Source organism: Oncorhynchus mykiss, chromosome Y (assembly GCF_013265735.2).
Source record: "Oncorhynchus mykiss isolate Arlee chromosome Y, USDA_OmykA_1.1, whole genome shotgun sequence".
Taxonomy (NCBI): domain Eukaryota; kingdom Metazoa; phylum Chordata; class Actinopteri; order Salmoniformes; family Salmonidae; genus Oncorhynchus; species Oncorhynchus mykiss.
Window position 1 is genome coordinate 44,883,228 of NC_048593.1, and position 18,264 is coordinate 44,901,491.

The window sequence follows — 18,264 nt, forward strand, 5'->3', positions numbered from 1 at the left end:
TGATTGAGAACCATACTCAGGCAGCCTGTTCCCACCTGTGTCTATCGTCGTCTCTGATTGAGAACCATACTCAGGCAGCCTGTTCCCACCTCTGTCTATCGTCGTCTCTGATTGGGAACCATACTCAGGCAGCCTGTTCCCACCTGTGTTTGGCCTGGTATGGTTCCCAATCAGAGGTAGCTGTCTATCGTTGTCTCTGATTGGGAACCATACTCAGGCAGCCTGTTCCCACCTGTGTCTATCGTTGTCTCTGATTGAGAACCATACTCAGGCAGCCTGTTCCCACCTGTGTCTATCGTTGTCTCTGATTGAGAACCATACTCAGGCAGCCTGTTCCCACCTGTGTCTATCGTTGTCTCTGATTGAGAACCATACTCAGGCAGCCTGTTCCCACCTGGTGTTTGTGGGTTGTTGCTTTCTGTTTTGCACCTGACGGAGCTGTTTCGGTTGTTCTTTTTTTGTTACTTGGTATTTAGTGTTCAGTTCTATTTAATAAATGACGAACACGTACCACGCTGCGCCTTGGTCCTCACCTTCTTCCACCAACGGACGTTACAGTGAGTTTATTTCTCACCTTCTTCCACCAACGGACTTTACAGTGAGTTTATTTCTCACCTTCTTCCAACAACGGACGTTACAGTGAGTTTATTTCTCACCTTCTTCCACCAACGGACGTTACAGTGAGTTTATTTCTCACCTTCTTCCACCAACGGACGTTACAGTGAGTTTATTTCTCACCTTCTTCCACCAACGGCCATTACAGTGAGTTTATTTCTCACCTTCTTCCACCAACGGACGTTACAGTGAGTTTATTTCAGAGAGGGGCAGAGAGGGGCAGAGAGAGGCAGTGAGTTTATTTCTCACCTTCCTTCAGTTTCTTTTCCGGGTAACAAAGGAACCACACGGAGGGAAGGAAACCACCCCAAGTGTTAAAGGCTCTAGGGTGAATGTGAAGCAATGTAGAAGCGTCTCCTTCCGGAAAAAAATCTCTGTAAATTATATAAATCAAGTATCAAAAGTGTATTTAATACCTGTAACAAAACCAAAATAGAATTTAGATTTGAAGATAAAAGTTTAAGATTGTTTCTCCACCAGGGCGTCTATATGTTGACTCTTGAGAATACACCAGGACAAAGACGGAAAACAATTTAATTGCAAATTTATTCCACGAGAGAATACATGAAAAACAGATATTTTAACCTGAGAGAGAGAGAGAGAGAGAGAGAGAGAGAGAAGGAAAGACAACAAGGAGCTGACTGTCTGCTCTCCTCTACATGTTGTTGTCGGTCCACTCTCTCATTCCATTGTAGACGTCCCTCTGTTGCTTGGCGTTGGCCCCTGTGGTATTCTTCAGATTGTCCTGGAACTGGCCGTGGTCCCAAACTCTCTTCAGGTAATCACCCGACAACTGGTCAGCCCTGTACGGAGAAGAGGCCAAAAACAATCCCTAATACGCTTGGAAATTGTGAACTTCACAAACCGTACATGTGAGCTAAACTCTCCTTCATTTACCAAAATAACTAGAATTCTCTGAAACTATGGTTGCATCTGAAATGTTAATTTATCCTTAATCTTAATTTATACAGCTTTTGACGAGAGCCCATTGAGCATTTTTAAATGTAATTCTTCATATGAAAAAAATGTGTTATTTTTGTATATTTTTTACATGGTAAAAAAATCCCCTGAAATTCAGTCAAGTTTACAAAATTCCTGGTACATCTTTTATATTACCGAGAATATTCCTACCTAGGCATGCCCCTCTCCTCCAACGTGCGGCCGTGTGCGGGTCCAATCCCCGGTACATCCCTCACAGACCGGTTTCCTATTGGGTCCGTGACAAAGCCTTGGTGCTTTTGAGAAGTGGTGGGGGGTCCTGTAGGGAGATAAAGGGAGACATCTGTAAAAACTACACTGAAGTCCACAAAAAAATATACCTTCACTTGCTATAATATTGTTCGGTCTTTAAACTTTATTTTTGAACTTTTATAAATCATTGTATCATTTCCCATTCTTAAGTGTGGATCAATCTGGACCCTTTCTTTCTTAAATGATCTGCCGAAATTGTTGCAACCCCTACTACTAGCCTGTTCAACCTCTCTTTCGTGTCGTCTGAGATTCCCAAAGATTGGAGAGCAGCTGCGGTCATCCCCCTCTTCAAAGGGGAGGACACTCTTGACCCAAACTGCTACAGACCTACGTATATCTATCCTACCCTGCCTTTCTAAGGTTTTCGAAAGCCAAGTCAACAAACAGATTAACCGACCATTTCGAATCCCACCATACCTTCTCCGCTATGCAATCTGGTTTCAGAGCTGGTCATGGGTGCACCTCAACCACGCTCAAGGTCCTAAATGATATCTTAACCGCCATCTATAAGAAACAATACTGTGCAGCCGTATTCATTGACCTGGCCAAGGCTTTCGACTCTGTCAAACACCACATCCTCATCGGCAGACTCAATAGCCTTGGTTTCTCAAATGATTGCCTCGCCTGGTTCACCAACTACTTCTCTGATAGAGTTCAGTGTGTCAAATCGGAGGGCCTGTTGTCCGGGCCTCTGACAGTCTCTATGGGGGTGCCACAGGGTTCAATTCTTGGACCGACTCTCTTCTCTGTATACATCAATGATGTCGCTCTTGCTGCTGGTGAGTCTCTGATCCACCTCTACGCAGACTACACCATTCTGTGTACTTCTGGCCCTTCTTTGGACACAGACGAGCTTCAATGCCATACAACTCTCCTTCCGTGGCCTCCAATTGCTCTTAAATACAAGTAAAACTAAATACATGCTCTTCAACCGATCGCTGCCTGCACCTGCCAGCCCGTCCAACATCACTACTCTGGACGGTTCTGTCTTAGAATATGTGGACAACTACAAATACCTAAGTGTCTGGTTAGACTGTAAACTCTCCTTCCAGACTCACATCAAACATCTCCAATCCAAAGTTAAATCTAGAATTGGCTTCCTATTTTGCAACAAAGCCTCCTTCACTCATGCTGCCAAACATACCCTTATAAAACTGACCATCCTACCAATCCTCGACTTTGGCGATGTCATTTACAAAATAGCCTCCAATACCCTACTCAATAAATTGGATGCAGTCTATCACAGTGCCATCCGTTTTGTCACCAAAGCCCCATACACTACCCACCACTGCGACCTGTACGCTCTCGTTGGCTGGCCCTCGCTTCATACTCGTCGCCAAACCCTCTGGCTCCATGTCATCTACAAGACCCTGCTTTGCAAAGTCCCCCCTTATCTCAGCTCGCTGGTCACCATAGCATCACCCACCTGTAGCACGCGCTCCAGCAGGTATATCTCTCTGGTCACCCCCAAAACCAATTCTTACTTTGGCCACCTCGCCTTCCAGTTCTCTGCTGCCAATGACTGGAACGAACTGCAAAAATCTCTGAAACTGGAAACACTTATCTCCCTCACTAGCTTTAAGCACCAACTGTCAGAGCAGCTCACATATTATTGCACTTGTACATAGCCCACCTATAATTTAGCCCAAACAACTACCTCTCCCCCTACTGTATTTATTTATTTTGCTCCTTTGCACCCCATTATTTCTATATCTACTTTGCACATTCTTCCACTGCAAATCTACCATTCCAGTGTTTTACTTGCTATATTGTATTTACTTTGCCACCATGGCCTTTTTGTTGCCTTTACCTCCCTTATCTCACCTCATTTGCTCACATTGTATATAGACTTATTTTTCTACTGTATTATTGACTGTATGTTTGTTTTACTCCATGTGTAACTCTGTGTCGTTGTATGTGTCGAACTGCTTTGCTTTATCTTGGCCAGGTCGCAATTGTAAATGAGATTGCCTACCTGAGATTGCCTACCTGGTTAAATAAAGGTGAAATAAATAAAACTGAACCAGGACCCATCTTTTTGTATCCAATTTAGAACCCATCCAATCATATTACATCCGGACTACTGTACCAGAACCCATCCTATCATATTACATCCTCATTACTGAACCAGAACCCATCATATCATATTACATCCTGACTACTGTACCAGAACCCATCATATAATATTACATCCTGACTACTGTACCAGAACCCATACTATCATATTACATCCTGACTACTGTACCAGAACCCATCCTATCATATTACATCCTCATTACTGAACCAGAACCCATCATATCATATTACATCCTGACTACTGAACCCATCCTATCATATTACATCCTGACTACTGAACCAGAACCCATCCTATCATATTACATCCTGACTACTGAACCAGAACCCATCCTATCATATTACATCCTGACTACTGAACCAGAACCCATCCTATCATATTACATCCTGACTACTGAACCAGAACCCATCCTATCATATTACATCCTGACTACTGAACCAGAACCCATCCTATAATATTACATCCTGACTACTGTACCAGAACCCATACTATCATATTACATCCTCATTACTGAACCAGAACCCATACTATCATATTACATCCTCACTACTGAACCAGAACCCATCCTATCATATTACATCCTGACTACTGTACCAGAACCCATCCTATCATATTACATCCTCATTACTGAACCAGAACCCATCATATCATATTACATCCTGACTACTGAACCCATCCTATCATATTACATCCTGACTACTGTACCAGAACCCATCCTATCATATTACATCCTGATTACTGAACCAGAACCCATCCTATAATATTACATCCTGACTACTGAACCCATCCTATCATATTACATCCTGACTACTGAACCTGAACCCATCCTATCATATTACATCCTCATTACTGAACCAGAACCCATCATATCATATTACATCCTCATTACTGAACCAGAACCCATACTATCATATTACATCCTGACTACTGAACCAGAACCCATCATATCATATTACATCCTGACTACTGTACCAGAACCCATCATATCATATTACATCCTGACTACTGAACCAGAACCCATACTATCATATTACATCCTCATTACTGAACCAGAACCCATACTATCATATTACATCCTGACTACTGAACCAGAACCCATCATATCATATTACATCCTGACTACTGAACCAGAACCCATCCTATCATATTACATCCTCATTACTGAACCAGAACCCATCATATCATATTACATCCTGACTACTGTACCAGAACCCATCATATCATATTACATCCTGACTACTGAACCAGAACCCATACTATCATATTACATCCTCATTACTGAACCAGAACCCATACTATCATATTACATCCTCACTACTGAACCAGAACCCATCCTATCATATTACATCCTCATTACTGAACCAGAACCCATCCTATCATATTACATCCTCATTACTGAACCAGAACCCATCTTATCATATTACATCCTGACTACTGAACCAGAACCCATCCTATCATATTACATCCTGACTACTGAACCAGAACCCATCATATCATATTACATCCTGACTACTGAACCAGAACCCATCCTATCATATTACATCCTCATTACTGAACCAGAACCCATACTATCATATTACATCCTCACTACTGAACCAGAACCCATCCTATCATATTACATCCTCATTACTGAACCAGAACCCATCCTATCATATTACATCCAAATCAAATCAAATCAAATCAAATCAAATTTTATTTGTCACATACACATGGTTAGCAGATGTTAATGCGAGTGTAGCGAAATGCTTGTGCTTCTAGTTCCGACAATGCAGTAATAACCAACAAGTAATCTAACTAACAATTCCAAAACTACTGTCTTGTACACAGTGTAAGGGGATAAAGAATATGTACATAAGGATATATGAATGAGTGATGGTACAGAGCAGCATAGGCAAGATACAGTAGATGGTATCGAGTACAGTATGTACAAATGAGATGAGTATGTAAACAAAGTGGCATAGTTTAAAGTGGCTAGTGATACATGTATTACATAAGGATACAGTCGATGATATAGAGTACAGTATATACGTATGCATATGAGATGAATAATGTAGGGTAAGTAACATTTATATAAGGTAGCATTGTTTAACTGACTACTGACTACTGAACCAGAACCCATCCTATAATATTCTGATTATCATCCCCTCGTTTGCCAAAAAAACTTTGAATTGTTGGTCCAACTTTGAAAAGTTAGTCCAAAATACACCCCACATCATGTTATAACAACATGGTGCCCGACTTCACAGTCATTGTGGCGAACAACCATTTGTCGATGCAATGCGACGTCTGCAATGTAGTCAGGCAGTACCTTTGTGTTCACAGGGAGGGACAATAGAAAAGGAGAGCTGAAAAATGTCCCCTTGAACACCTACGCATCAGCTAAATAATACTGTACTTTCCTAAATAAACTGTACTTTCCTCAATAAACTGTACTTTCCCCAATAAACTGTACTTTCCTCGATAAACTGTACTTTCCTAAATAAACTGTACTTTCCTCAATAAACTGTACTTTCCTCGATAAACTGTACTTTCCTAAATAAACTGTACTTTCCTCAATAAACTGTACTTTTCTAAATAAACTGTACTTTTCTAAATAAACTGTACTTTCCTCAATAAACTGTACTTTCCTCAATAAACTGTACTTTTCTCAATAAACTGTACTTTGCCATAATTTACCATAATAATTTAAATTTACAAAACCCAATCACCAAGTGTCCTCGAAAAAGTCAACTTTTCAGGAATTTAAGAAAAAAAAATATATATATATATACATTTTCTGATCTTTTGTTATGTAGTTTTGGAAGTTGTTTTGAATGACTTTGATTGGTCCTACAGTCATGAAATATTTGCATGCAGTACTTTGATTGGTCAGCAGTACATGGAGGAGAATTTTGTTTTGTTTTTTTAAACGTTTTTTTAAACAAAAACATTAAAATGCTAAGGTTTTTACAGGACGCTGAAATTATTAAAATTTCCTTTCAATTAACCCAGTCACAATAGTACAAGTTACTACAAAATAAACATTTTAAAATAGAAAACAACACTTTTTTATTAGAAAAGTTAAATAAATAAATAATCATTTAAAAAAGAACATGATCATATTTACCCTACACACAGTAAATGTGTTTTATGTTAAAGATAAAAGTTGGTCTTACCTTTCTTGTTTCCAGACATGGTTCAGTTGGAGGATGGAGAATTTCAACTCAATATAACTTGATCAGGATAACAACAATTCCTTTTCCTCTGCTTTAATAAAGACTTTGGGTGTATTCATTAGTGCACAGTGTAGCAAACAATAGCAAAAAAAAAAGCTTCATAACGCAAAACATCTTGCAATGAAAATGTGAGTTTCTATTGGGGCAAATTCAGTTGGGCACCTCCACGTCCTCCTCCACCCAAATGAACAGAAACGAAAGTCCAAAATAAATGTTCAGTTTTGATTTCCTGAAGACGTGTGGGGCACAACCAGTGTGTATGTGCAGGGTGGTGTATGTGTGTGTGTGCAGGGTGGTGTGTGTGTACAGGGTGGTGTGTGTGTGTGTGTGTGTGTGTGTGTACAGGGTGGTGTGTGTGTGTGTGTGTGTGTGTGTGTGTGTGTGTGTGTGTGTGTGTGTGTGTGTGTGTGTGTGTGTGTGTGTGTGTGTGTGTGTGTGTGTGTGTACAGGGTGGTGTGTGTGTGTGTGTGTGTGTGTACAGGGTGGTGTGTGTGTGTGTGTGTGTGTGTGTACAGGGTGGTGTGTGTGTGTACAGGGTGGTGTGTACAGGGTGGTGTGTGTGTGTGTGTTTGTGTGCAGGGTGGTGTATGTGTGTGTGTGCAGGGTGGTGTGTGTGTACAGGGTGGTGTGTGTGCAGGGTGGTGTGTGTGTACAGGGTGGTGTGTGTGCAGGGTGGTGTGTGTGTGTGTGTGCAGGGTGGTGTGTGTGTACAGGGTGGTGTGTGTGCAGGGTGGTGTGTGTGTACAGGGTGGTGTGTGTGCAGGGTGGTGTGTGTGCAGGGTGGTGTGTGTGTGTGTGCAGGGTGGTGTGTGTGTGCGTGTGTGTTTGTGTTTGTGTAGGGTGGTGTGTGTGCAGGGTGGTGTGTGTGTACAGGGTGGTGTGTGTGTGTGTATGTGCAGGGTGGTGTGTGTGTGTGTGTGTGTGTAGGGTGGTGTGTGTGTGTAGGGTGGTGTGTGTGTAGGGTGGTGTGTGTGTGTGTGTGTGTGTGTGTGTGTGTGTGTGTGTGTAGGGTGGTGTGTGTGCAGGGTGGTGTGTGTGCAGGGTGGTGTGTGTAGGGTAGGGGGGTGTGTGTGTAGGGTGGTGTGTGTAGGGTGGTGAGTGTGTAGGTTGGTGTGTGTAGGGTGGTGTGTGTGTAGAGTGGTGTGTGTGTAGGGTGGTGTGTGTTTCCTCCTCCTCTCCATAATCCACCCAAGCTGAACAGAAATGTTAAGTTTTGATTTCCTGAAGGTGGGTGGGGCACAACCAGTGTGAGCCTGCATTGATGTCTTTGTGCCTGCAGGGTGGTGTGTGTGTGTGTGTGCATTGTGGTCTTTGTGCCTGCAGGGTGGTGTGTGTGTGTGTGTGTACAGGGTGGTGTGTGTGTGTGCATTGTGGTCTTTGTGCCTGCACGGTGGTGTGTGTGTGTGCATTGTGGTCTTTGTCACTAAATTCAATTCAATTCAATTTGAGGGACTTTATTGGCATGGGAAACATGTGTTAACATTGCAAAGCAAGTGAGGTAGACAACATACAAAGTGAAAATATAAAGTGAAAAACAACAAAAATGAACAGTAAACATTACACATACAGAGGTTTCAAAACAGTAAAGACATTACAAATGTCATATTATATATATATATATACAGTGTTTTAACAATGTACAAATGGTTAAAGGACACAAGATAAAATAAATAAGCATAAATATGGGTTCTATTTACAATGGTGTGTGTTCTTCACTGGTTGCCCTTTTCTCGTGGCAACAGGTCACAAATCTTGCTGCTGTGATGGCACACTGTGGAATTTCACCCAGTAGATATGGGAGTTTTTCAAATTTGGATTTGTTTTCGAATTCTTTGTGGATCTGTGCAATCTGAGGGAAATATGTCTCTCTAATATGGTCATACATTGGGCAGGAGGTTAGGAAGTGCAGCTCAGTTTCCACCTCATTTTGTGGGCAGTGAGCACATAGCCTGTCTTCTCTTGAGAGCCATGTCTGCCTACGGCGGCCTTTCTCAATAGCAAGGCTATGCTCACTGAGTCTGTACATAGTCAAAGCTTTCCTTAATTTTGGGTCAGTCACAGTGGTCAGGTATTCTGCCGCTGTGTACTCTCTGTTTAGGGCCAAATAGCATTCTAGTTTGCTCTGTTTTTTTGTTAATTCTTTCCAATGTGTCAAATAATTATCTTTTTGTGAGGTAGATAATATACAAAAGTGAAATAAACTATAAAAATTAACAGTAAACATTACACATACAGAAATGTCAAAACAATAAAGATGTGGTGTGTGTAGGTTGGTGTGTGTAGGGTGGTGTCATATTATACATATATATATATATATATATATATATACAGTGTTGAACAATGTACAAATGGTTAAGGAACACAAGGGACAATAAATAAGAATAAATATGGGTTGTATTCACTCTCTCTCTCTCTCTCTCTTTCTCGCTGTCTCTCTCTGTCTCTCTCTCTCTCTCTCTGTCTCTGTCTGTCTCTCTCTCTCTCTGTCTCTCTCTCTGTCTCTCTCTCTCTCTCTCTCTCTCTCTCTCTCTCTCTCTCTCTCTCTCTGTCTCTCTCTGTCCGTCTCTCTCTCTCTCTCTGTCTCTCTCTCTCTCTCTCTCTCTCTCTCTCTCTCTCTCTCTCTCTCTCTCTCTCTCTGTCTCTCTCTGTCCGTCTCTCTCTCTCTCTCTCTCTCTCTCCTCAAATCCATGCTTTATTGGCATGGAAACAAATCAGGTGAAGTAGATAATATACCATATATATCAGGGTGGCAGGTGGTTCGAGCTTTGGACTAGTAACTGAAAGGTTGCAAGATCGAATCCCTGAGCTGACAAGGTAAAAATATGTTGTTCTGCCTCTATGGGGTCTGTTTGTGAACAGAGCCCCAGGACCAGCTTGCTTAGGGGACTCTTCTCCAGGTTCATCTCTCTGTAGGGTGTGTTTGTGTTTGTGAACAGAGCCCCAGGACCAGCTTGCTTAGGGGACTCTTCTCCAGGTTCATCTCTCTGTAGGGTGTGTTTGTGTTTGTGAACAGAGCCCCAGGAACAGCTTGCTTAGGGGACTCTTCTCCAGGTTCATCTCTCTGTAGGTGATGGCTTTGTTATGGAAGATTTAGGAATCACTTCCTTTTAGGTGGTTGTAGAATTTAACAGCTCTTTTCTGGATTTTGATCATTAGTGGGTATCAACCTAATTCTCCTCTGCATGCATTATTTGGTGTTCTACATTGTACACAGAGGATATTTTTTGCAGAATTCTGCGTGCAGAGTCTCAATTTGGTGTTTGTCCCATTTTGTGAAGTCTTGGTTGGTGAGCGGACCCCAGACCTCAAAACCATAAAGGGCAATGGGCTCTATGACTGATTCAAATATTTTTAGACAAATCCTAATTAGTTATTTGAATTTTATGTTCCTTTTGATGGCATAGAAGACACTTCTTGCTTTGTCTCTCAGATCGTTCACAGCTTTGTGGAAGTTACCTGTGGCGCTGATGTTTAGGCCAAGGTATGTATAGTTTTTTGTGTGCTCGAGGGCAATGGTGTCTAGATGGAATTTGTATTTGTGGTCCTGGCAACTGGACCTTTTTTAGAACACCATTATTTTGGTCTTACTGAGATTTACTGTCAGGGCCCAGGTCTGGCAGAATCTGTGCAGAACATCTAGGTGCTGCTGTTGGCCCTCCTTGGTTGGTGACAGAAGCACCAGATCATCAGCAAACAGTAGACATTTGACTTCAGATTCTAGTAGGGTGAGGCCGGGTGCTGCAGACTTTTCTAGTGCCCGCGCCAATTGGTTTAGATATATACGTTGAAGAGGGTGGGGCTTAAGCTGCATCCCTGTCTCACCCCACGACCCTGTGTGAAGAAATATGTGTGATTTTTGCCAATTGTAACTGCACACTTTTTCTCCCAACACCACTTTCCATCAATTTGTATAGCAGACCCTCATGACAAATTTAATCAATGGCTTTTTTTTTTAAATCAACAAAGCATTAGAAGACTTTGCCTTTGTTTTGGTTTGTTTGGTTGTCAATTATGGTGTGCAGGGTGAATACATGGTCTGTTGTACGGTAATTTGGTAAAAAGCCAATTTGACATTTGCTCAGTACATTGTTTTCATTGAGGAAATGTACGAGTCTGCTGTTAATGATAATGCAGAGGATTTTCCCAAGGTTACTGTTGATGCATATCCCACGGTAGTTATTGAGGTCAAATTTGTTTCCACTTTTGTGAATAGGGGTAATCATTCCTTGGTTCCAAATATCGGGGGAAGATGCCAGAGCCAAAGATGATGTTAAAGAGTTGTAGTTTAGCCAATTTAGTTTAGCCAATTGGAATTTGTTGTCTGTATATTTGATCATTTCATTGAGGATACCATCAACCCCACAGGCCTTTTTGGGTTGGAGGGTTTGTATTTTGTCCTGTAGTTCATTCAAGTTAATTAGAGAATCCAGTGGGTTCTGGAATCCAGTGTGTTCTGGAATCCAGTGGGTTCTGGAATCCAGTGGGTTCTGGTAGTCTTTAATAGTTGATTCTAAGATTTGCATTTGATCATGTATAGGTTTTTGCTGTTTGTTCTTTGTTATAGAGCCAACATTATTGGAGAAGTGGTTTACCCATACATCTCTCTCTGTCTCTCTCTCTCTCTTTCTCTCTTTCTCTCTCTGTCTCGCTCTGTCTCTCTCTGTCTCTGTCTCTCTCTATCTCTCTCTCTATCTCTCTGTCTCTCTATCCCTCCTCCTCTCTCCCCTCCATATCCTAAATTCCCTCCCATGTCAGGTAGCCACATCCACTCACCCTCACCAGACCCCAAGCTTTTAACGGTTATTTACAACCACTCCTGTCTCTGTCCCTCTGTGATTGTGATTGTGTGTGTGTGTGTGTGTGATTGTGTGTGTGATTCTATGTGTGTGTGTGTGTGATTGTGTGTGTGTGTGTGTGTGAGAGAGAGAGTCTTTCAGAAGCCATTTTCTACCACTCCCATCTCAGCAGCTCTGTGTCTGTCTCTGACCTTGTGCTCTGTCTGGGGAATAATGCATGCTATACTGTGAGCTGAAGGGGTGATACACACACACACACACACACACACACACAAGGAAGCTGTTTTTTGTTGTTGTTGTGTGTGTGTGTGTGTGTGTGTGTGTGTGTGTGTGTGTGTGTGTGTGTGTGTGTGTGTGTGTGTGTGTGTGTGTGTGTGTGTGTGTGTGTGTGTGTGTGTGTGTGTGTGTGTGCGTGTGTGTGTGTGTGTGTGTGCGTGCGAGAGAAAGAGAAAGCATTCTGTCAGAACAACTTTAGATTAGGACTTTAGATAGAACTTTAGCTCACCATTCAGAATAGGTGTGTCAACTTTTGACTGTACTGAAAACCACTATACAACTGTAGACTAGGGATCCAGCTGTATCTGTCGAATGACAGAGCAACTTTAGGCTCACCTCAAATGTCCTACTACCAGTCAAAGGTTTTGGACACACCTACTCATTCAAGACCAGACGACTGTGTGATCACGCTCTCGGCAGCCGATGTGACCTTTAAACAGGTCAACATTCACAAAGCCAACGGGACCAGACGGATAACCAGGACGTGTACTCCAGGCATGTGCTGACCAACTGGCAGGTGTCTTCACTGACATTTTCAACCTGTCCCTGACCGAGTTTGTAATACCAACATGTTTCAAGCAGACCACCATAGTTATCCCTGTGCCGAAGAACACTAAGGTAACCTGCCTAAATGACTACAGAACCGTAGCACTCACGTCCATAGCCATGAAGTGCTTTGAAAGGCTGGTAATGGCTCACATCAACACCATTATCCCAGAAACCCTAGACCCACTCCAATTTGCATACCACCCCAACAGATGATGCAATCGCTACCCTCTCACACCTGGACAAAGGGAACACCTATGTAAGAATTGTATTCAGAGACTACAGCTCAGCGTGTCCACATCACCAACAAACTAACATGGTCCAAACACACCAAGACAGTTGTGAAGAGGGCACGACAAAATCTATTCCCTCTCAGGAGACTGAAAAGATTTGGCATTGGTCCTGAGATCCTCAAAAGGTTCTACAGCTGCACCATCGAGAGCATGGTTGCATCACTGCCTGGTATGGCAACTGCTCGGCTTCGCCCCCATTCTCATCGACGGGGCTGTAGTGGAGCAGGTTGAGAGCTTCAAGTTCCTTGTTGTCCACATCAACAACAAACTAGAGTGGTCCAAACACACCAAGACAGTCATGAAGAGGGCACGACAAAACTTATTCCCACTCAGGAGACTGAAAATGTTTGGCATGGGTCCTGAGATCCTCAAAAGGTTCTACAGCTGCACCATCGAGAACATGGTTGCATCACTGCCTCGTATGGCAACTGCTCGGCTTCCGACCGCAAGGCACTACAGAGGGTAGTGTGAATGGCCCAGTACATCACTGGGGCTAAGCTCCCTGCCATCCAGGACTTCTATACCAGGAGGTGTCAGAGGAAGGCCCTAAAAATTGTCAAAGACTCCAGCCACCCTAGTCATAGACTGTTCTCTCTGCTACCGCACGGCAAGCGGTACCAGAGTGCCAAGTCTAGGTCCAAGAGGCTTCTAAACAGCTTCTACCCCCAAAGCCATAAGACTGCTGAACAGCTAATCAAATGGCTACCCAGACTATTTACATTTACATTGCCCCCCCCCCTCCCGCTCTTACACTGCTGTTACTCTCTGTTATTATCTATGCGTAGTCACTTTAATAACTCTACCTACATGTGCATATTACCTCAACTAACTGGTGCCCCTGCACATTGACTCTGTATCGGTACCACCTGTATATAGCCTCGCTATTGTTATTTTACTGCTGCTCTTTAATTATGTGTTCTATTTCTTATTTTTGTAGGTATTTTTCTCAAAACTGCTTGTTGGTTAAGAGCTTGTCAGTAAGCATTTCACTGTATATTTGTGTCGTGTCTTTGGCTATGCCGTGATATGACATGCTATTCTATAAAATAATTTCTCTGTAATGAATATTACCTGATTGAGCTAATCATGTAAACGTAATTAACTAGAGAGTCGGGGCATCGCAAAATAATATTTATATTCCGTATAAACTCTTAAAGACCTCAAAATATTTTACATCAATAGCAGTCAATATTAATCGTCACCTTAATTCAGTCTCGTCTGAAAGTTGGAAATTCTTGGTTATCTGCACGAACCCTGGCTAACAAGTTGAATCAGCAATACAAAATTGGGTTTAATTATTTATTTACTAAATACTTAACTAATCAAACAGAATTACACATACACATAATTAATCATAACTTGATTACAAATTACGTCGAAAAGAAAAACGTCCCTAGCGGGCGGAACAGATATGACAGCTTGTTACACAAAAGAAAAGGGGCGGGGTTTGAGTGAAAGAGCGGGAAGACTGAGGAACAAAGGGAAGAAGCTGTGCTATCGTAAATACAGCATCTTATGCATTCTAAATTACCGCCCATTTGGAAAAGGAAAATGCAATAAGTATTTACTCTGAGCTGCGCTTCAGTAGGTTGATGGTAGATGGAAGGCCGTGTTGACAAACCAAGTCCTTTGTCCTTTGAAGAATGTCTCTGGTGGTCAATTGGATACGTTGTAGTAACGTCGTTGTATGATAGACGGGATACTTTGTCCGTTCCTTCCTACCCCTCCGATTGCAGCTGCTGTTGCTAACTCAACGGCTAGGAGGTATCACTGCTGTAGTGAATAAGAGGTCAAAGTTCGCAACCAAAGCTTACGCTGATGTTGGCTTCGTTCTGTAGTTATTATCTGAACCATTCTGACATAGGACCGTCGTCCTCACATCCTCGGAACAGGAGGCTATATTGTTGTCAAGGCTTTATATAGGAAGGGAGAGGAGGGCGTGTTTGAAAAGTTTTATAGCCCATGTCTCTTCACAGGGGCAGCCCACTGATTGAGCAGAGCCCTAACTTTATGAAAACCCAAATCTCACATTTTAGAAGCTGAAATCACATTTCATCCCATCACGAATAATTTCATATTCAAACATTTAAATTGAACAACAATTCCATGTGAATCCGATAACTCTGATGTGTAGACTTTCCACTGTAGAGTTTGTCATCTTATCATTGATGAGAATGTCTCAGATGACAACCGAACTGACATCATATTCATTAAGTACCACCACATATGTTCAATTGGTCGGATTGCCAGAATATAGTTCATTTCCCTCCACTTTCTGATGTTCCCAGAATCTCTATGTTAACCAAGGGTTTTGCAAATGTAACATCAGTAGGGTAGAGAGAGGGAAAAGGGGGGAAGAGCTATTTATGACTGTCATAAACTTACCCCCAGGCCAACGTCATGACGTGTGTGTGTGTGTGTGTGTGTGTGTGTGTTCGTGCGAGGGTATGCGCGTGTGTGTGTGTGCACCTTTCTGACACACACACCATTATCCAGTTGTTGCATTACAAATCATATATGAATATTGCCAAGCTGCAAATCCAATCGCAAATCCCCCTCTCTCTCCAACTCCAGAATAATCTAAATACCAGACAGATAAATACAACACAGTGATTCCCATCTGGTGGTTCTACTGGGTCTCAATGGTTCTGAAGGTACCAGACTGTCATGGTGTAGTTCTGAAGGTACCAGACTGTCATGGTGTGGTTCTGAAGGTACCAGACTGTCATGTTGTGGTTCTGAAAGTACCAGACTGTCATGTTGTGGTTCTGAAGGTATTAGACTGTCATGGTGTGGTTCTGAAGGTACCAGACTGTCATGTTGTGGTTCTGAAGGTACCAGACTGTCATGTTGTGGTTCTGAAGGTACCAGACTGTCATGTTGTGGTTCTGAATGTACCAGACTGTCATGGTGTGGTTCTGAAGGTACCAGACTGTCATGTTGTGGTTCTGAAAGTACCAGACTGTCATGTTGTGGTTCTGAAGGTACCAGACTGTCATGGCGTGGTTCTGAAGGTACCAGACTGTCATGTTGTGGTTCTGAAGGTACCAGACTGTCATGTTGTGGTTCTGAAAGTACCAGACTGTCATGTTGTGGTTCTGAATGTACCAGACTGTCATGGTGTGGTTCTGAAGATACCAGACTGTCATGGTGTGGTTCTGAAGGTACCAGACTGTCATGTTGTGGTTCTGAAGGTACCAGACTGTCATGTTGTGGTTCTGAAGATACCAGACTGTCATGTTGTGGTTCTGAAGGTACCAGACTGTCATGTTGTGGTTCTGAATGTACCAGACTGTCATGTTGTGGTTCTGAAGGTACCAGACTGTCATGGTGTGGTTCTGAAGGTACCAGACTGTCATGGTGTGGTTCTGAAGGTACCAGACTGTCATGTTGTGGTTCTGAAGGTACCAGACTGTCATGTTGTTGTTCTGAAGGTACCAGACTGTCATGTTGTGGTTCTGAAGGTACCAGACTGTCATGGTGTGGTTCTGAAGGTACCAGACTGTCATGTTGTGGTTCTGAAGGTACCAGACTGTCATGTTGTGGTTCTGAAGGTACCAGACTGTCATGTTGTGGTTCTGAAGATACCAGACTGTCATGTTGTGGTTCTGAATGTACCAGACTGTCATGTTGTGGTTCTGAAGGTACCAGACTGTCATGTTGTGGTTCTGAAGGTACCAGACTGTCATGGTGTGGTTCTGAAGGTACCAGACTGTCATGTTGTGGTTCTGAAAGTACCAGACTGTCATGTTGTGGTTCTGAAGGTACCAGACTGTCATGTTGTGGTTCTGAAGGTACCAGACTGTCATGTTGTGGTTCTGAAGGTACCAGACTGTCATGGTGTGGTTCTGAAGGTACCAGACTGTCATGTTGTGGTTCTGAAAGTACCAGACTGTCATGTTGTGGTTCTGAAGGTACCAGACTATCATGTTGTGGTTCTGAAGGTACCAGACTGTCATGTTGTGGTTCTGAAGGTACCAGACTGTCATGTTGTTGGTCCCATTGAAAGTTCCCTCTGGTCATGGCATCACAGTGAACACAGTTATGACAAGGGAAATTTCCATCAGAAATTACAGACATGAAAATGCTATTATTATTTTTTCTTCTTCTGGCAAATCTGACCTAACTAAACAATCCTGTAACTTTGATGGTCTCTCATAGCAAAATCTTAGGGGGGGGGGGGGGGGGGGGGGGGGTTCAAAGGCTTTACCAAAGCTAGAATCGCTGTGTAATAATGCTAAAGTTTATTAACCACTTCCTTGATCAACCTCGAAATGGAGCTGTGGGATGACAGCGAAGTTACCGAGGGAGTAGAGGGATTCCTTCACGTCGCATCATGCATCCAGCAGCTCAGTTATTAAAGGCAATTGTCCAATCATTCTTCTTCTTTATACCCTCTTTGTTTTTTGAATCGTTCGCACACGTACATCAGATGATGAATCGGGAAACTGACGTTTTAAGGACAACATCCTGGATCTCCTGTACTGTGCCTTCCACTAATATTGGCACCCTGGGGGAAATATTTGCAACATGGTGAAAAAAATAAAATGATTTGCTGATCCTAATGGTTTTTCATTTAAATTTGTTTTATCCTCTTGGTCTTTCATTTAATAAAATATTCACAAAAAAATGTAACCTTTAATTGAAGTAGAATTTTTTTTGTTTTTATGTATGTGAAAAAAATATAAATAACATGTGTGCCACAATTATTGGTTTAGGGGTAAAATCCAACTACAGTATATTGGGATGGCAGGTACCCTAGTGGTTAGAGTGGAGGGGTGGCAGGTACCCTAGTGGTTAGAGTGAAGGGGTGGCAGGTAGCCTAGTGGTTAGAGTGGAGGGGCGGCAGGTAGCCTAGTGGTTAGAGTGGAGGGGTGGCAGGTAGCCTAGTGGTTAGATTACAGGGATGGCAGGTACCCTAGTGGTTAGAGTGGAGGGGTGGCAGGTACCCTAGTGGTTAGAGTGGAGGGGTGGCAGGTACCCTAGTGGTTAGAGTGGAGGGGTGGCAGGTAGCCTAGTGGTTAGAGTGGAGGGGTGGCAGGTAGCCTAGTGGTTAGAGTGGAGGGGTGGCAGGTAGCCTAGTGGTTAGATTACAGGGATGGCAGGTACCCTAGTGGTTAGAGTGGAGGCGTGGCAGGTACCCTAGTGGTTAGAGTGGAGGGGTGGCAGGTACCCTAGTGGTTAGAGTGGAGGGGTGG

General features: G+C 42.8%; 1 protein-coding gene across 1 annotated transcript; it reads right to left on the reverse strand.

Moving 5' to 3' along the window:
* Positions 1-1,209: 1,209 nt before the first annotated feature.
* On the reverse strand, positions 1,210-7,524 carry LOC110509396 (barrier-to-autointegration factor-like). Its single transcript, XM_036967964.1, has 3 exons — positions 7,096-7,524; positions 1,747-1,873; positions 1,210-1,418 (listed from the first exon to the last, which is right to left on the reverse strand). The coding sequence occupies exons 1-3, from the start codon at positions 7,112-7,114 to the stop codon at positions 1,271-1,273; spliced, it is 294 nt and encodes a 97-aa protein (XP_036823859.1). The 5' UTR covers positions 7,115-7,524; the 3' UTR covers positions 1,210-1,270.
* Positions 7,525-18,264: the final 10,740 nt, after the last annotated feature.

Bases quoted from the DNA above. Each gene is read 5' to 3' on its own strand.
- LOC110509396 (XM_036967964.1), bottom strand. The intron at 1,419-1,746 runs GTAGGAATATTC...TTCTCCGTACAG, and splicing joins GAGGAGAGGGGCATGCCTAG to GGCTGACCAGTTGTCGGGTG.